The sequence below is a fragment of the Branchiostoma floridae genome, chromosome 13, assembly GCF_000003815.2.
Source record: "Branchiostoma floridae strain S238N-H82 chromosome 13, Bfl_VNyyK, whole genome shotgun sequence".
Lineage (NCBI taxonomy): Eukaryota > Metazoa > Chordata > Leptocardii > Amphioxiformes > Branchiostomatidae > Branchiostoma > Branchiostoma floridae.
In genome coordinates this window covers 10,291,644-10,312,765 of record NC_049991.1, presented here as the reverse complement: position 1 = coordinate 10,312,765, position 21,122 = coordinate 10,291,644, and the positions used below count along the sequence as shown (strand labels likewise).

Sequence of the window (21,122 nt, the reverse complement as noted above, 5' to 3'; positions counted from 1 at the left end):
AGCATATTCATACAAACGGAAGCATTTGTCAAGTTCAAGTTGCAACAATACTAGCACAGAACCATTAGAGTTACCCCTGGGGTTTGATAGATATGTCATAAACAAAACACGAGAATCAAAGATATGGCGAATTCTGTTCATAATTGTACATTTAATGCTGATATACAATGCTAAGTGATACTTCTGTTGGGAAACTTGGGAGAAATATTGAATTGACGTAGTTTGGGAATCGGTGAGTTATGAAACAATTGCCGTTGCGCCTCCAGTGTAATATCTCTGCACAAGGAGGTTGCACCGTATCTATTATTCTTCCTTAGTGCATCGACCTCGTTGCGCTTGTAGGTAGAAGTTTATGACGGGTGCTAGCGCCCCTAAGGAGCAAAGTTGATATTGCCTTAATGTACCCTCAAGGCTATGTTGCATGTTCGTAATCCTTTTGTTCATTCGGCTGTTCCCAGTGTGCACGGATATGTAGATTCCCCATCACCCTTCAGTACCTACAGGTTCCGTAGATAAGTCATCGGCAGATCCTTGACATTGCCTGACAATGTCGTGACCAGATAAATGTGTGTTTTACGGGCGTTTCGAGGCAAAAACGTCAGCTTGGGTTTGCTGAGCTCGGGCAACACAAATAATCGATGGACTAACTGTCAAACTGAAACATACCAGGTGGGCTATGTTTGGACACGTACTGAGAATGCCAGCCAACACACTTGCCAGTAGCAGGCCTTGGACTTTGTCTTGATCGGGTCCAATACGTACAAATCTCGAAAAGAAAGGTACTGAGGGCAGACCTCAAGGATAGAGGACTAGGACCATTGCAGTCAGAAGGAAAACTACTGGAGCTAAGGAAGCTCGCTAAGAACATGACAAAGTGAAGAAATGATGATTGCAGCTGCAGAGTGTCCGGAACATAGAGGACTACTACTACTACTACTAACGGTCGAATCCAACTTGACACAAAACGTCAGAAGAATGTAAGGAAAATGCCCAGAAAAAAAAATAAACAAAGTTATCATTCATACTGAAATTATTCAATGTATATCAGCCCTCAAACGACCTGCAATCCCTGTAAAAGGTGCGAGGTAAATCTTTGTTTATTTAGCTTTCATACCCTTGATTTTGCAACGATGATCAGACAGAGTAACAGACAGGCCAATACGAACATTTGTAAGACAAAAACCTTAACAACTTGCTTAATCCTGCCATGCCCATTTCTTATGATTCTCTAGCATGGCTTGTTCAAAGTTCTCCGAATTTATACGGCATTAAAATTAAAATTTATCGTCAGATTTCAATGATGTGAAAACTGCGACGCAGGATTACATGAGGTATGCAAGGAAATAACTTTTTTTGCTGCAATATATATGAGTTCCTCCATCAGTATTGAATGGTTTGTGTGAAATATTCAGATGTTGTAGTGGTGTCATCACTCTTTCAACTACAAGCTGGCTGGAATGTGCATATGAATTATTGATTGATTATAAAAGGTCAACACACGGAGACGCCTATTGAAAGGGTTAGAAAATGATACACAATCTGTGTAAAAGGCCCTGCAGATCCATATATGCGTTTCCCGCCGCCCACAGGTACGTTTTATGGCACCCCATGAGCGGGCCTGGAAGCGTTGTGAGAGTGGGATCATTAATGCATGAGGTATGTTATTAGCGCAGGCGCACTAGCTGCCAGTCTGGCGAAGAGCGATGTTCTTAACGACTTCCCATCTCTGCGTCTGGCAGAGCAAGCCTTGGGTCGGTAGGAGACAGAGGTGCGTACAGGCGGAAGCTACACCAAGACACTCAATTCGGCAATTATCTTCTGCAAAGTGAAGTTTCCTCTCAAAATGCAACATCATTTGTAATGATGAGAATGAAATCTGGAAATCGCGCTCCTGTATCCTATTCAAGGTCTTCAATTTCACAGGATTATGCCGGTAAGCAAGTTTTGACCTTTCGTTTTCTTGGCAGGAAAGCAACCGTTAAATTATAGTATTTCGTTTACAAGACTTACGTATGGAGGGATATGAGTTGAAGAGGCCCTATAGGGCTGAAATGAGGTAGCGTTGCATTTGACATTTCTGTCGGCCTTGATTGTACGAAGGCTCGGTCGACGATTAGTCGCATTGCGCCCATTTCATAAGCTCCAGCAGACAGCGTCCTACTGCTTCTTTCATGCCACTAGAGGAGCTGGGAAGGTCAGAGTAAGAACGTAACGGTCGGGGAAATGTAGGAAAACATCAACCGTGACTTTAGCAGGCTTTTATGTGCTTCCACTGGCTTTGTGCAAAGTCGGTTATACATACTGGTCAACTCCTGCCGCATGGTTGCAATGATTCATGAGTTCTATGATCTGTATGTGCTTTGTGTGCTGTAGTAGGCACTGGCTTGAGTGTGTCTTGGGTGAACCCTAAATACCGAGGCGTCGCTAAAAATGCCCCAAATTAGTGCATATTTAAAAGCATCAGACCAAAGGAAAGGGCTTTGGTGGAAGACTCTACTGTATGAATCTTGGCAGACTCCAACTATAAGTATAATCCTCAGTTCGCAATCAAAAGATCATCTATCATTCCATTGTAGAGTGGCCCAATCATTCATATGCGTTATCCAAATTAGCCGCTACATGACTTGCTTGGGAGCACTAGCTTACGACATTCTTCTTCCATATTTCATATTAGTGAATGCCGAATAGTACGAAAAATGGGCGATGTATGGACACAAAAAGTAGCGGGATTTTCCTATGTACTATAATTCTAAAAAGAGAATATTGAGCGAGTGATATGGTCACTTGGCAACTTCAGATTGATTACTGTACAGGGAGCAGCTTTAAAATACATCATGAGACACGCCGTAAACTTCGCCAGTGGACGGACATAAAGCCGTTAGGAGGCTGTATATACCTTTTATACTGCACGCGCTGGGTGTAAAATTGACTTTTGAGAACATCTTGGGCATGGATGGACGGCAGTAATAGCTGTACTTTACGCCGACATACTTTCTGTTAAAGAAAAGAGATCCGATTCACTGCTTACCCATGGCGAGCGTATCACAAACATGGAATCATGTTAGCAATGTTAAGAGCAATATAATCTATCTGAAGTGCGTTTACACCTTTGTATTTCTGCCCTGATGCGTTGCTGAATGCTTCAGTAGATATCGGGTGAAGTAAAACGCTTGAGTAACTGCGGATATCAAACCTCCAACACGTCTTACAAAGTTGTCCGCAAATCGCCATCACCCAGTAAGGATGCAGCGAGGCGTGGACTAATGGCGCCCGCCTCGCCAGGAAATCCAATAATACCCGGCCCAGAAATGAAGCGTTACGTTGTTTAAGATATTGAAGTCAACTGTAGCAACCTTCTGAATGTTTATTTTTATGGAAACCTTGGGGAAGATAATGCTGGCCATAGATGGAACAAACATACATCAAGGCGATATGAGCATGTTGTAACGTAATGGTTATAGCAGGATCAGATGTAGCATGTTCGGATCCTGGCATAGCAGCCAGTACTGTAGTTCTGGAAATTATCGCGTTTTCGCGGAAACCATCGGCGCTTCCATCACTGCACGGTATATGGCTATATAGCGATGTTCCGAAAACCTACAGCGCTCCATTTTCTCCCGAATTTGAATCACCGCGAACTTAAAGACATCTATAGTATCCTGACTCCTATAGGCTAGAAAAGATTGCAGTCCTTGGCATTGGACTTCAGTCCGTCGATTTTCGCGCCCTCTTGGATGAGAGCCACAGAACGAGCACTTAGCTGACATTCTTTTACTGCCTATCCAGACAAAGTACAAATGGTGTTGCACAAACCCTTTTCAGGGTCTGATAAAAGACTAGCTTTGAAGGTTGGTGTTGATGTTGACCGCCTTCTGGACTTTCTCCGGGTTCCTTAGTGGTAAACGTAGCGGTACAAGAATGTCAGATACGCGCTCGTTCCGTGGCTTATTGGCTAAAAAAGGCCACAGCGTATACATGAGAAACAATTGTTATCACCGAGCACAGTTGGGACATCTTCTCGGATAGTTTTAAAGAACACTTGCAGATAGATGTGCAAAAGTTAGGTGTGACAGGTCGTTCAGTGTACTATAACCAGCTGCTGCCGCGCCGTGTGCCTGCGAAGCTGGTGTGTTACGCTTAAGGGCTATACCGGCTATACAGATACAGACTTCTCTATCTATTCCAGAGTTCTCCACGGAGGCCAGCACGAGTATAAAGAGGACCTTATCCACCTCGGCTGGATGAGGTGAGTAAAATTAAAGCTTTCTCCATTGGATGATTAGATCTCATAATCAATGGTAGCCAGGATAAAAGGTGTTGATGAGGACTTTTGCATCATATATCGTTATCACTAATATCCAAAGTTCCTGTAGCTCAACATCACTAATGTCGTCAGAAGTGAAAGACAGTCGTCAGAAGTAAAAAGCGCCGATTCAGAAAAGCGTGTTCAGTTAGAAAATCAAGTGGATTCGGGGCTGTTGGAACTAGTATCATTCCAGCCTGCGGCATGCGATATGGAAAGCGGAGACTTTGTGTAATCAGCTCAGTCTGTATTCCCAGGGACTTGTTTGAGACAGGGGCATCTACAAATCGACGCCCTGAACACAAGTCGTAACTTTCTTCAAAGCTTTTAGCAGACGCCATCTTTGGGTACAACATGACAAATGAAGCAATAGCCCGGCTGGATGCCGCACTCTATTTATAGATGACAGCATTCCGACATGATTTAGGGCATGTGGTACCCAAATCAGAGTCGTCATTGTAACGTCCTTGGGCTAACAATTGTATCATTCCATCCTAACACAGAGACAACCGGCGTCGGTGTACCATTGCTGCGGCAGTTCTCCGCTGATTGTATGGTGAGTTTGACCTCAGTAACTCAGGAGCTTATATACGACGTACGCTTAAAACCAAAAGTTGAAGAACGCACAGTCTGGCATTTTCCGTGGGATCATGCATGTTGGGAGTTTACTTGGGGCATTACAGCGTTAGAAAGGATGTGACTCTAACTGTTACAAAGCTAGCTCTAGAGGCTAAATCGATACAGGAGAAAGCTGCATTATTGACGCTTACCGCTCGTCAGAAACTGATGAAAGGCAAGGGCAAGGACGGAGCATAAGGTGGTATCTCACTGCACTTGGGGCACCGGTGCGGCACTGCGGGGTTCGAAAGATACTGAACGATTTTTTGACGTTTTGTGTATTTATTTTTGGTCTTCTAAGTCATACCTTTGCGTAGAATGTATCGTAGAATGAGGATGCTTTGTTTTCGGTGTGTATGTTTGCAACGTTCTTGTGTGAGAAAGAAAATGATCAACGGATACATATTCATATAATGCAAAAAAAAACTTTGTTCGCATAATTATTGAACTTCAATTAAACAATGCATTCGGAAAACTCTATAGATAGCACAGCTATTGTTGTTGTACTTGTGTGACAAGTGAAACTATTCCAAACCTGGCCATATATGTGATGTCATGCACTTTAAGCGTGTTATTTTTCAGAGAATGTAAATATTTTTGTGAGACATAGAAATACATGCGTTGTTTGTATATACATGTATGAGTCCTCAGTTCTGGCGTCGAAAATATCCCTGATGCTACAAGCGCAAAGACCTGTAGTGTCCTGCTCAGAAGCGAATGCCGACTGTATGATGCTCTGTATGGCCCGGTCACCTTCGTCGTACGATTATCGTACGATCGCAAACTGAAGACATTCCTGGGATAGTTGTACATGTGTCTTGTTACCAGAAACGCTACCTTAGATTTTTGTCGACAAATGTTTTTTTTTTTCAATTGTTACATTTTTCTATAAACAGCCCGGCCGGGCCCCGGTTTGGGAATGTGACGTTATCCTTACTGAGGACACACTCTCAGACAGTTCATGTAATTCGGTACGCTTGACTAATAGGCAATTTGCCTACTGTTATCGTAACCACTATGTTACACACACAGTACATTCCACATGACTTGACAACGCTGAGTCCGACAACTAGAAGTAATATCCGGGTTTGTCTGCCTAAGTCGTCTTTAATGACATGTTAACCCATGTGTAATTGCAAGTTCAGTCCGTATGGTAGCCACTCCATGGTGGTTTTCAACATATCATCAGTACGTAATAAGTCTGTAACTAACGGTAGGTCTTGTAACAGAAACAAATTAGTCCATATGCAGATATAGTTTTTGCCGTCAAGGTTGCTCAATGAAAGTAATGTGTAATCGATATGAGGCACATGTTTTCACGTAGCCTTTCCCACACGGTATAATGACGGAATACGTCGATGTAGGTTAGACATCGAGGCAATAAGATACGCCCAAAAATCAGTTACTCAAGCAACTGGATATGGTTTGGGGAACGGTCAGACGTTTCAGACAACCACCCTGTGTCTTTCGTCAGTGACAGTGTAGAGAAATTTTGTTGGAGAGTGTGTAGAAGAGCGTAGGTGTTTCAGACGGACCCCTAGAATGGTAATGTGTTTTACATTTCACAAGCTGCGGTAGCGACATATGTGTTGCTTCCCTTACTAACACATTAAAGTACACAGTCGTGTTCTGTAGGGACAGATTACAGATCATTAGGTCCGACCTACTTGTGTCTTCTTGGAAGGACTGGAGTTTCTTTTCGACTACAAAAATTTGTCTTCCTATCCTTTTTTGCACAATGATTCATAGGATAAACTAGCCTGGGTACCATCCTATTTCTACCTTACACTCACTTCCCTAAAAAAATTTTTTTAGGGGTAGCGAGTGTAAGGAGCCCCGGTAGAATACGGATGGTACTCAGGCTAAGGATAAACCTGTTCTCCAACTAGATCTCTTTTGCACATCAATTCACATCTAGAATATAAAAAACTCTCTCTACGAGATTTCTCCAGTGTCACTGACGAAAGACAGCGGATGGTGTCTGAAACGTCTGACCGTTTCCAATATCATATCCAGTTGCTTGAAGAATAATTGTTTTTAGCGTAACTATAATGACGGAAGTTCCGTGGCCTTTATAAACTGCATGGTCGGGGTAGACATAGAATATATCAAGTATACAAGTGGTGCAAAAGGTTTCGTTAAAGGTTTTGGTGGGAAATTTTCATTACTAGGCAGTTTTAAGTCTTAAACAAACTCCAACTTGACATCAGAAATTGACATAGGTGATACAAGAAAATGACATGCGTGATCAAGACAATTAAATCAAGTTGAGTTACTCCTTTGCATTGATTTTCAGTAATTAAGTTTCAGCGCTTTATTGCAAAATCAACAATGTCACCATTAAGGCAATCGAAGATCCGTTAATAGAAAACAAATACATAGATCACAGCTGATGTAGTGGCTTCACAAGTATCTGGTAAAAGAGATGGTTAAGATTTCTTAATATCCTTCATCTTTCAGTAACAAAAGTTACTGTATCTACTAAGAGATTGATCTTTCATTGAGGAAAGTTTTTTTTAATGAATGCATTGAATGCCTAAAAGAACAGAGTGTGTCTGACATTTTATCGACCATAAGGAACACCTGCGTCATCAAACTGGTTCTACTGTCCGCCCATAAGAATTCTATTTATGGACGCTCTAAGTGTTCGAAGCTGTTAATGCTATGATAAAAGTACAAGATCTCTGGCATGAACACATCTCTCGATGACATTTATCATTGGATTACATACTATTTAACAAAGAGTCGTTTTCTGTGTTAAAGTGTGACCAAACTTGACACGTAATTTTGATTTAACTACATAATTCATTTATAGCGTCCAAAGAAGCCTGGATTGAGAACATCGTTATCGGAGTGCCCAAACATTAGTGCAAGATAAAGACATACATATATTGACCGGTTCTTTTCATCCATTACAAATCACATTTTGTGACCAAAACAAGGAAAAACAGTCACCTCTTCGCATGCCCTCCATCTCCCACTATCGCGTTTGTCATTCCATTTCGTTGTAAATTCCTTTATAACTGTATTATGGAAAAAAAAACCTCTCCGGTTAGAAAGCATCAACTTCAGCCCCGCCAAAAAGATACAAGTAGGTTGGACCTAATGATCTGTAATCTGTCCCTACAGATCACGACTGTGCACTTAAATGTGTTAGTAAGGGAAGCAAAACAATGTCACTAAGTGCAGCTTGTGAAATGTAGAACACATTAGCACTCTAGGGGTCCGTCTGAAACACCTACGCTCTTCTCCACATTCGTCAGTACGGTTACGGTCTGTCACATCACCAGTGTACGCATATTCATCATGTACCAAGATTACGCTCTTCAATAGAATAGAGCTTCACGTGCTTATTATATTTAGGCGTCGCGAGTCTGGATTGATACCATAATTGCATAATTAATTTAGCAATGAATATATAGAGAAAGGGCAAGGTTTCATAAGGTTACGAGGCCATTTAGACGACTACTGGTGATTCTCTACAGACGAGACTCGCGGAACATCCAGCTAGTTATTATAATAATATATATATATATAAGTACATGGGCTCAGCAGACTTAGATGTCACATTGCCAGCAGCGGTAGCCCGTCTGTGTCCCGGGGAGTATTTGCACTACTCCTGTTATGCTTAACATGCTTCAGCCACATCAGTCATACATGTAGTAATCTGTTCAGGTATAACGTTAGATTAGCATGTCTCTGCCAGCTCTGCTGTTACCAAAGACATCTTCAGGGTTCTCCCCAGAATTGTTTGAGTATAGTGGAGGGGCTGGCAAAAATAACCCGAACCAACGCGCTGCGCTTTCATGAAAATGGGTTCATTTTGCAATGACAGAGGGTGTCAAATACTACAAGTTTATTATGTCATTGTGATTTCCTTGTTGTGAAGTGGCAAAAACGACTATTGTTTTCATCATCGTTTTTGCAGACAATGCCAACTGGAAAAGTGATGCCACCTGGCACAATTTTGTGCCAAGGGAAGAAAGTTCAGGACCTCCCTTATTCCATCCTCTGGGGAGGATCTTCCAAGGTTTTTTTTCTGGGACACTCATAAAGATAAACTCAGTAGAGGTGATGGTATATGTTCTCCAATACTTTCTTCCGACCGTAGACGATCAGCGACCAAATATTTAACAGATTGCTTAACGACATCTTTATGTCACTATTCTTTCCAGTTTAATGTATTTTTTTGCCTTTTAAATCATACTTAAACATCTTGCACCATATTCAATTCATAAAACGAAGAGCCACACAAAAGCAATGTTGGTCTCTTTACGGTCGCCCAGCGATTGCCGTCCAGTTGAAAGGGGACCAGTAACTTTTTATCAGAGTTATTAAGATTCAACTAGATATCTCGTCATTCCTTAACCAAACCTGAAAGAACTCCAAGATCCTCACCGGTGCTTGGATGATAGGTAAAGTGAAAAAAGCCCACCCATTAGTTCTTTAGCTTTCAGCTAGGCAAGCTTCTTATCTGAAAAGTTGGTATCAGAAGTGAAACATTTCTGATGGAAGATGCATTGCTTCCTTACTGACGCTGACAGGAAGGCAGCCGGTCAAGCATACAGCACTATGGATGTCTGACAGATATAAAATTGAATCATCTTACACTGTAGGGTAGTATTCATCAAATTCAAATTCTGACGGTTTACGAGTGAATCCAACTTCTCGACCGAAGGGAACAACAAAATACTTGATTTGATTGAGCCATTCACTTGCGTGGGCAAATAAATCATAAGAATGTTTTGCAGTTAGCAGTCACTACGAGCAAATCATTAGGAAATTTGCAGTTCACGTTAGCAGTTACCGCGAACAAGGGAAAAGAATAGTCACTGCTCACTGCAATTCACTGCAAATAATAAAATATTCTGCCATTGCTCGCACATCGACGGTGATAAGTGCTGCGCCAGAAGTACTTCTCCAGTCCATTGACACATACTTGGTAACATCGTTTTCTAGCCGGGAGGATGTATGATCAGACAGTGCCAAGTGATGCTGGTGACTACATGGTACGTTTGTCTCCAGCTGTCTGGTAATCCGTTTCTGCATACTCTAGCTCTGACCAGACAGAGTGGGCGTGTGTTGTGCAGCCATTACCGCTTTGTACGCCCACGCTATGGGCTAGAATCTAATGCAAACATGCGACCCACACCACCCAGTCGTCTCTCATAGAACGGACATGCATATGGAGTACTCAGTTGAATCAAGGAGGCTCGATGCTCAATGCAGACAGAGGACTGTATCCAGTTTTTTCTCCATCCCACTCAGTTTTGAAGCTCATCTTGTTAATTTGCTACGTTAAGCCTGTCACTTAAAACGATTTTGCATCATGAGGGTCAAATTTATTTATTTTAAACAGACTGAGTGATTTGTGATTCTTCGTCCCTACAAGCACATGGTCCTAGGAGCAGGTCTGATTGCAGCAGGGTTTTGTCTTTGTACCGGATTCTGATGTCATTACGCAAGGATATTACGTCCATCCAAGCGACAAATTATGAAACACTTTTTCCCCAGCACAATTTCTCACAGTAATAGGAGAAAAGGGCTGATTTGGAGTGAAAGATCTATTGGGGATGTAGCTTTTAGAAGGGTTGATTATTTTTCTCCCACATGAGAAATGGGCCATTCTTTGTGAGAGAAAACAACTTAATAACATTTCTATTCCCTTTCAAAGTAATATTTCCAACATGTCGATAACTCAATGCCTACCAAAACCCCAGAAGTATGGATTAATAATCGTCGAGCAAATCATGACTACATATTAATAAGTAATATGGGAAGATTTACCAGCGCACCCTGGTATCATCCACATGGACGTATCAACCCACTGCACACACCGCGCCAGACTCTGTTTAGTAGAGGCAGGGGAATATTGTCAATGTTTTTGCCATTTTTCGCGAATCTGGATATCAGGTCATATGAGACAGACGCTGCACGGAAAGAAATTGGGGTGTCGGAGGGGTCACGCGTGCTGCGGAGGAAATGACAAATTGTCCACAAAACCCTCAGGTAGCCCGGAATTGGATTTTGTGGAACTGCAAGGATGAGTTGGAGATTTCTTTCAAGGACAAAGCTCGGCGAAGAATATGAAAGTTTCCATCCAGCCCCCAAACTTGAAAATGAACAAGACGAACTTTTCACCTTTTCAATTGCCTTTCCGCTTCTAATAAGAGAATGATGCATTGGAAGTCCAATAAGTAATATTAATCAAGAAGACGAACTTTGTAATCGCGAAATCCTGGGCTTAGACACTGCATATGAAGACATCGTTTTTAATTGGCGTCTTGAATATACGCATCAGCCAAACTCCTAAATAGAAAAACAATTACTAGTATATTCAATCTTACTACCTGTTTATTATCTATCAAAGTAGATATCGATGAATTCCCTATATCAAAGGTTATAAGATTATATTCTTTACGTATGAACTATGTAATGGAAATGTAATATGTTTGGAAATGCTCAGCTCAGTTTGGAACATATTGATCTACGTGAAAATCTTTGAAAGCCATGAATTTTACACTCCATTGACAGATTATCATTTTTTCTCTCATCTAGATATAATGTAAAATGTGTACTGCACAATTAGTGGCCCTCTGAGTAAACGATAATGGTTGTTGATGCAGAGTAATTTCAGATGAATCCCTGACAATGAAATGGAAATTTGATCCAGCAAAATCAAAGGATCCAATTAACGAGTGTTCATTAAGTACGTCGTTGTCTATTGCATGCTTTCTAATTAGAAGGTACAATCAAATAGACATCAAACAAACGTAGTCATTGGTTAGAAGAAAGCATGACCTCATTAGTCATGTAAATAGACACGCCGGTTTTATACCTACAATCAGTCAGTCGTTAAAAGTTATCGAAATATCGAACCATTTACAACTTCATTACAACGTGAACTTTTACAACGTAATTACAAGTAGTTATCATACTTTGTGAGCTGCGTATGTGCTGCCTGTGTTTTGCTATCTAGATCTAATGTGTAAATGTCTGTGACGTCAAAACTGTAAAATTTGTACATGTTTTTGATCAAGAAGTGAAACCCGACAATAGTATACATTGTACCATATAGTTGATTAGACACTAACATAGTGCTATGTATCACACTATTTTCTACTCTTAGTCGTTGAGACTGTATACATGCAATTAGCTTCGGGCATTTTGCAAATAAAGTACATTATTGGTCGTATCAGTAGAAGGCTTTAAATTCGTGATTTGTACTTCATAAGTCTCCGACACAACCAAGACGGTCGATGAGGATCTTTTAAGTCCCTTTCTCCCTGTTCATCAAAGTGCCATAGATGATAAGGTTTTATAGTCCTGTGTCATATCTCTCTGTACTTCACTGTCTTGTCAGCTGTCAGTTGCTAATACCTTTATTATGAGACTCCTTAAATCCCCCCAGGGACTGTCGTCAATTTCTCCTAAGTAAGACGAAAGGCATTCCCCGCTTAATTTCCTCTCTGCCTGGGGATAAGCCTTAATAAGCACTCGGCCCGGTACAAATTGCCAGTCTCACCAGCTGGATACCATGATGCATGGTGTGCGAACGAGCACGGGAAATTGGCTCTACCAACAAGACCTTCGGGCGATTTTGGCAAATTCAGGTGCTTGGAGTTGTCCAACCAACAAACTTGCCGTCGGCTGACCTCTGTTATCGATTCTAGAAAACGCTTCAATTTGATCCGGACTGAAGATAAGAAAAGCTTAGTAGATAAACGTGAGAAATATCTGCTTAAATCTAGTTAATCATAGTACGAGAAGACTAAGCTGCTTAAAGTTGTCTAACAAACAAAATTGTTTTTGGCTAACCTCTGTTATCGATTTTAGATAACGCTTAAATTTGATCCGTACTAAAGATAAGAAAAGTAAATAACGTGATAAATATCTGCTTAAATCACTTAATCATAGTACAAGAAGACTAAGCTGCTTAGAGTTGTCTAACCAACAAACTTGCACCTGGCTAACCTCTATCATCGATTCTAGAAAACGCTTCAATTTGATCCGGGCTGAAGATAAGAAAAGTAGATATAACGTGAGAAATATCTGCTTAAATCTAGTTAATCATAGTACGAGAAGACTAAGCTGCTTAGAGTTGTCTAACCAACAAAATTGTTATTGGCTAACCTCTGTTATCGATTTTAGATAACGCTTCAATTTGATCCGTACTAAAGATAAGAAAGTAGATATATGAACGTGAGAAATATCTTCCTACATATACTGTAGCTGATCTTAGTACGTAGCTTTCATTTCGGGATGCTATCATCAACTAAATTCTAAGACAACAAAGATGTAAAATGCATATTCATATCTATATGTATCATTGAAATTGTTCAAACAGTATTCATATAGGCATGCTTTCTAGACTTCGCTATGAAAAAATGACACATGATCGTAATGAATTCATAACTTGATCTCGTCAACTTGAGTCGTTTCACTGAGACATTGTAAGTACCTTTAATTAGACACCATGAATGGTAATCCACGAACTGACGTACGGTTTTATTTTCTACTAATTAAAGTCGGCAAGTACAGACAGAGGGGTTTAAAACTGAATCCGATTCGTAGACTTATATTCTGCAAAATGTCTAAAGAGATCGTCCCCATATCCGATAAACTTTCATGATATCTCATTAAGTGGAACACGCGACCTCATTTGTAAAAGGTCATGTCATTCCAGACAAAGTTTTACTAACATCGGTTGAACTTTTAGAACTATTTTCTTCGTGTCTTAGGCTATAGCTATGGTCACACAGCGGCAAGAATCTCCGGATGTTGGACCTATTAGAAAATAAGAGATTATATGATCAGGAATTCAGACGTTTGGGGCTTACTGGTCGAAGAAAATAACAAGAGTGAAGTAGAGTAAAGTTTACAGTCATTTCTACGAGGGAGCTTTTGATGCAAGGTGCTTGTTTTTACCAAGTTTAATAGTCAGCCGTACAAAGGCAGTTAGTCTTGCAGGATTTCAAGTCAAATACTCCACCAAACATATTGCTTTCCATAGCGAAATGGTTTTGAGCATCGTCCATATTTTCACCTACTGAATCAGGTCCAGGTTCAGGTCCGTACTTGGACCTGATCCTCTGGACCTGGACCGGACCTGAATTTTCTGTACTGGTATACCAACCCCAAGTAAGATTACGTTACGCCCACGTTCGCTCTGTACTGTCGGTATATACATGTATACATGTATATGTATTGCTCGTAACAACTCGGATACATTGTGTCTATATAGTCGGCAGCTACTACTCTTGATGTTACTGTTAGATGTTGCTTTTAGAGTGCTTTTATGGTCACTTAAATTGTACATTACTGCTGATGCTATTACCGAAAGACAAACGACACAAATATATCTTGTCAAGCAATAATAAGATCTTAGTTGTAAGAATATATATATACATATTGGAAACAGTCCAAAAGTTTCCTTTTGGTCTCACGATTCATGCGTCCCTCAAGCATTTCTCTTATCCTTGCTTCATCATTTCGAGATAGAAAAGCTCCATTCTGTTGAGGTTAATGGACCAGTAATGGGGGTTATGTTGGGACACGTTCCATTATAAGCGTTCTTAGCCTAATGGCGGAGATCCCTAGCTAGTTAACACATGTGGGGAGAGGCCATTTCATGCAATTTGCGATACATACACTGGGTCACCACCGTCTTTTCTCTCAAGAAGTGCACTTGTACAGGCCTATCATTAAAGCTTGTTGCATTATGATGAGCGGCTGTGCTTTTGAAGTTCAAAAGAAAAGTAAGGATGAACTACGAGTTTCATAGCGTAATGTGATATATGTTAACGAGCCTCACAGCAAGGCGCAGATCAGGTTCACTTGGTGCGTTGTCCGGAATACTTGTATGTTGTAGGGCATTCACACTGAAATCGAATTAGCAGGAATAAAGCAGAACCGGCCGGAATGAATAATTTGCAAAATTCGTGCCACATTTGGAATTCCCTTATATCCCCTCCACACGAGAAGGAATGAGACATAATGCCGTCAGAATGAAAATTCTTTTCTATTCCTGGGAATTCGTAGTGTAGAGTCAATTCCAAGTCACCAAGAGGGTTTCAAAATAATATTTGTAATAAGTTTGAACTATTTAAAGTAAAAGAGTTTTTCAGTCACAATAGTTCTAAATTGTTCAAACAATTGAAAATGAAAGTTTGAACATGTTTGAACCTATTCATATTTGTTGGAAACATTGGGAAAGTAACAATACGAATATATCTTTATTTAGAACAATTTTCAAACATCTATGTGCTTTTGTTATTGTTCCAACATGTTCCAACAATTTGTGTCATTTTTTCCCTCCGTAAAAACTTTTATTGCCCCAATAAACAAAGGTGCTAAGCTGGGTCCTTTGTTTGGCCTTGTATTTTTAGATTTTCTTCAGAAGACACTGTTGAGTCTTTTGTGAAAAGGTGGCAGACAGACATAATTTCCTGTACTTGGCAGGGATGTGTAAATTGCCCTCTTTCCAGCCCACTGCCCCACATACAAAACATTGTATCAATGTTCGAACATGTGATCACAAATGATGAATCTATGTTGGAACAGTTTAGAAACTAACAGAAATAATGTATTTGATGTTAGAAATTTTTCTAACATGTATGAACACTATAGAAAATATTTTGAACATCACACAGATGTTATAAATAGTTCTAAACAGTTACTTATCACAGATTGTTACAAAGATTTCCAAGATGTTGGAACAAAAGGCAAGAAAAACCCTCTCGGTAATGTGGAATTGACTCTATTCTATAGATTTTCACTGCATTCCAGATATTCTTTTGGCAACATTCTTGCAGTATTTGAAGTGACTTGCCATTTCGGTTGTCCATCAAATGAGATCAGAATGTGCCGAATAATGTTAGAATGCCGTAGAATGCGGTCGTACTTTGACACACCACATCACAAGAAATAACTGTGTCATGGACTGGAACAGGGCAAAGCTGAGGGCAACGGATACACTTTTTAAAAATTAATTAGGATAAAGTTGTGAACCGTAACGGGGGCGGGGGTACAAACTCGGCAACATTTTGGACCACATTCTTCACCATGCAGCAACGACATCTAGCTGCAGTGCGAAGTAGAGCCAGTCAGCATTGCCGTGAGAATAGTGACAGACGGTCAACGAAAAGTTTGCTGGGTCTTGGGTAAAATCACTTGGTTGGGTACAAAGAACTTTGCTATTCAGTGACTGCTGATGGCGGTGTACCAGAGCCTAGCCCTACGGCTACGGTGGTCATTAATGGTACATCACTCCATTATCTATCGTTGTCCACTTTGGACTAGTCTGCCAGACTAGCTCTCCCATGATTACTGAGATTTTGATCTAGAACGTCAGACTAGCTTTACGATAATCAGCAACAGTACTCCACACTGACACACTAGCCCTATGGTCATTATTACTATGAGCCTTCTTTGATCTGAACTTCTGTAGATAAATGAGTGCTCACACAGACTATCAATGTCAGGAGCGACCATTAAAGACGGTCCCTGTGGATTTTTTGTCTGGCTCTGCAGTGATCATTCATGGGTCTGCTTTGATCTAATCAGAACGATCCATCCTCATTGGTCAGCCATAGCGTGTTCCTTCACCATAGAATAAGCTAGGATTTCAGTTCATCGTAGTCTATTTCTAAACGAGGCATCACTTTAACTGATGTATTGGTTACGTCACGTCTGTAAATACGTTTCTCTACGTTTCTTGTATTTGAATTTGAAATATATCTGTTCGTCAAACTCTTTTAGTGTCTAGTGGCACATGAGGCATCATGTTTCCTTGCTGTTTCATTAGCAGGGTATATATTTCTTCAGGGAGGGGATGCTCGCCCTTTCTCTTTAACGTCTTTGAGGAACATCCACGAACATGGGAACACTATTCCTCGTCCCGTGAAAGACAGAACAGCCCCGACATGTCCATGCCTGCAGGTGCAGTCTTCAGATGGGGGTCAACGACCTTGAAAATGACAAAAAATCCAAAATAAACCTTTTTGAAGCAGTTCATGCCGAACATTATACATGAGTTACCCAGGACCTTACCCAGGATCAAATCTGGGTCTACCAGTTACCAACTAACTGGAATCAGGAATGGAATCAATTGTGCTACCAGTTGAGCTACAGAGACATCCCGTACATGTTTGTATATAAAGTTTAGTTGCAGCTGAGTCATAATCAAAGTTGGACTACTTTAAATTTCTCCCTGGTGAATCTCGACTGATCTTCATACAAACTTCAATACACTCTATCACTGCCATCTGCAATTTGAAGAAAATCACGGACGATTTGGCATTTGGGTTAGGCCAGTGCATTATGTGGTTAGATGAGGTCCACGTGGACTGTGTACCAAGGGCACAGGGATGACTCTATCTAGACGGTTTACCATGAAAAGAGTCGGGATTCTGCGGTAAGTAGGTCAAAGAGCGCTCAAACGTCATTAGAGCCAATTACGACCGGAATGGACTGTATCCCCACGGCTGTAACCATCAGTGATCGGTCAGTCATGGTCCATCGGGGCTGCCTAAGAGCACTAGACGTGCGAGGGCACTGGGTCAAACCCATCAAATGGGCCACAATTACACAAATGGGAAACAATTACACTATGTGTACTCTGAAATCGTCTGACGTTTTATGAATAACAAACTAGAAATTGATGGATAACACGGCCTATCTCAAAGGCATCTGCTATCAGCAGGATTGCTATATTAAGCATTCTATTATCTTTAATCCACTGGAGATCATCAAACTATTAAGATGATGGATTTAGGATGGTGAATTTTAAATGTCATAATCTAAAATTAGCTTCCAATCAAAATTTTGGGATGCATAAGCCCTTGTGCGTGCGTTATCTGTTTGCACGTACACGCAACGTTCTGTTGAACTTACCCGAGAGACAAGAAATAGAAAAGCAAGCCTATACTGAATTAGATGCATGGTCAGGATGTAGTGTTTCGTGGAGCGTAAAGCGTATTATTTGCTATTTAAGTATACTGTACCTTAATGCAATCAAGGGCTTGCGACCTGAAATAAACTTTTTATATTAGCTGTGGATCTCGGAAACATTAATCAGATTACGTGAAGATACTTTCTACGTACAGCCCATTGGGGAATGTTATAACTCTGCAAAAGCGACCCTGAACTCACTCTAGCGTTACCGAGAGGAAATTATTTCCTTGACGGCAAGCCGTTCCGTTTGACCAAGACTAATGCGTATAGGGAGATTATCTAACTTTATAACTCGTTTCATCACATCTGGGGTCCCAGAGGTGCGTAAGAATTACTGGAAGCCGCTTGATTAAACTGTTTGAAGATCAAGGTTATTGCTTGACAAGCTAGTTCTTATGCGCAATAAACATGAATACACAGACTTGGAACTGAATTTCTGTCACAAAATCTGGTACTATGTCATTTGTTACCTAGAATATGCAATTGTCAATGTTTTATATGACCTACCATCTAAACATTAGATAGAGGTCAGGGCATATCTCTGATGTTTAGGTCATTTCAATATCTCTCGTCTGGTGGTTAGGTTATCTTAACATATAACAAATATGATCGTTGCGCTCCATTAAAAGATAATTATAATAAATGTACTGAGAATCAGCGCAAAGGCTGGAGAAAGATACGATGGTAGACCGGCATTTGTGATTGTGCAAAGTCATGGATACATTTCACCTTGATATAAATTTAGTTAAATTTCATATTGTTGTTTCCGCTTTTCTGCATATTATGTCTGCATATACCAACGACCCGTACCTAGCCCGTCTAACGTTGCACACCCCAGTTCTTTCGAGGTAGTGCGCGACAAAAAAGTGACGAAAGGCTTTCGAGGGTCTATGTTTGAGTTGGCATTTCTCATTATTTACTGCGAAATGACATTAAACGCTAATGTGGCTGAAAAGTGTAGGAAATGGTGTGTTTTGGGTGCAAATTGTGTTTCGGCCGGACTTTCATTTCCGGATATCCATACGCCTTCAATGTAAACAGGCCCGTGACCTGGATTGACCTCTGAAGTGCTGTGTTAAGCCAAGTTGCAATGCCGCGCGCCGTGGATGAAAACTGTAGTACTTTTTTTTTATAATTGGCTGGATTACTCGTTAGATTTTCCTCTCTCTGGCATATCAGTCGTGCTTGCCGGAAAAAATCTTCATCTGTTTTATCCAATGCGAAAATGCCCGATTTTGTGCATCATTTTTGACATGTAGCTGAAGGTATATCCTCTCACCCCATATACAGTTATTTTGCTTCAGGATAATTCCCTGGAAGAGATGGTCGCTAGACTTGAGGGTGTGCCGCCTCCATTTGAAACCCCAAATAAACTGGGGTGTGCCCCCTTAAGCATGAATGTAAAATAAGCCAGGTCTTTCATTCATTTATCAAATGTAGATTGTTCTCTTCTGTTCTTCTCAGTAACCCACGCCTGGTCTGATGTTGAACGTGAGCGCCATGACCACGAACCAGTCCTCGGGGATCGGCAACCACTCCGCCGCGCCTTGGTTCGGCGGCATCATGGTGTACCACCCCGTCATCATCCCCATCGTGTACGGCATCATCTCCCTCATCGGTCTGACGGGAAACTCACTAGTCATCTATGTCGTCATGAAGTACGCCCGTGTCAAGTCCGTCACCTACCTGTACATACTCAACCTGGCCCTCGCGGATGAGCTGTTTGTGTTACTCCTGCCCCTCTCAGCAGCCTCTATCGGACTGGAGACGTGTCCGTTTGGCACAGTGATGTGTAAGATAGCCCTGTACGTGGACACCTTGAACCAGTTCGTCAGCATCTTCTGCCTGACTGTCTGAGTGTGGACCGGTTCGTGGCTGTGGCGTGTCCCGTGATTTCTGTGAACCGCCGGAACACCCGCATGGCTCGTACGGTCAACATCAGCGTGTGGGCCATCTCACTGGTGGTCAGTTCCCCTGTGGTCATCTTCGCCAACACGGACACTGCCGAGCAGCACGAGACCCACTTGATCACGTGTAACCTCCACTGGCCGGAACACGTGTCCAGTACCATGGGGGAGGCGTGGGTGATCTACACCTTCACCCTGGGGTTTGCCGTGCCGTTGATCGTCATCGTCACGTGCTATTCCCTCATGACCAGACGGCTCTGCGACAGCGTGAAAGGCACCAGTACCACCGTCCAGCGCAACCAGTCTCGCCGCCACCGCGAGAAGGCCATCAAGAAAGTCGAGCGTTTGGTAGCCGTGGTAGTAACTGTTTTCGTCATCTGCTGGCTGCCCTTCTACATCTTCCAAATCGCGAACCTGTCGAACGCGTTCTCGGGGATGGAGCTCGACACGGCCGCCGGACTCTTCTACTTCACCATCACCCTGTCGTACGCCAACAGCTGCTGCAACCCCGTACTCTACGCTTTCTTCGACGAGAACTTCAAGAAGAGCTTCCAAGAGGCGCTGAAGTTCCGCCCGAAGATCCGCTTCACCAAGAACCTCGGCCCGAGCCAAGCTTACAACACTTTCTATTCACGCCGCACAGAGCTGGTGACCATGACCGTGAAGTCCACAGTGCCGATGACCACTGGAGATCACACACGAATGGACACACTGAAGCTGCCTAACTGCGTGCCCACGCCGGAGATGTCCAAGCACTATGGACAAGAACAGAGCGGGCCAAGCGCACGAAAACACTTTCAACAACAAATATATGATGCTGCCGGATCCTCAGATATGTGAGTTGTAGACGCGAAATGGCACCTTTGGGTTAAGCGGGAAAATGTTCCATGTGTGGTACATTTTCGGTTTTCTCCAAGCAGAGGTTTCGATCGGAATAGCGGTGAGGTAAGGAGGCAGTCGTATGAAATCCTGAACATATCATCCCCCTAACCAAAACTTCTACTTGGAGAATACTATAAGTACATTTTCGGACCACGTGGTTAGCCGCAGGGGAGTATGAAGAATTCCATTAGTGAGAAATACTCGGCGCCAGAGCAAAAGCACTTGCGCACTTAACAGTTTGAAGAATATTCATTTGAAAACTCCTTTATGTGAAGAAAACACTACAGCGAAACAAAAACGGAGATTGCATTGATGATTAAAAGTATCGGCGTATCGTTTGTCATTAGGCCGAATCATAGGTCTATTGAAAACCTTTGTGAAGATGCTCATTCCCTTCTACGATTTAAAAAAATAAGAGGACCGAAACAGAATCGTGAAAAGTAAGTAAAACGTTGATT

At 41.7% G+C, this 21,122-nt stretch overlaps 1 protein-coding gene across 1 annotated transcript; it reads left to right on the top strand.

Annotated features, from left to right (window-relative positions):
• Nucleotides 1-1,763: 1,763 nt before the first annotated feature.
• Nucleotides 1,764-21,099, top strand: LOC118428375 (somatostatin receptor type 2-like). The gene is given in 5 exon segments (XM_035838412.1): nucleotides 1,764-1,933; nucleotides 4,187-4,246; nucleotides 4,807-4,859; nucleotides 19,340-19,724; nucleotides 19,727-21,099. Coding segments are annotated over 2 exon segments (1,263 nt in total). The 5' UTR covers nucleotides 1,764-1,933; nucleotides 4,187-4,246; nucleotides 4,807-4,859; nucleotides 19,340-19,357; the 3' UTR covers nucleotides 20,623-21,099.
• The last annotated feature ends 23 nt before the right edge of the window (nucleotides 21,100-21,122 follow it).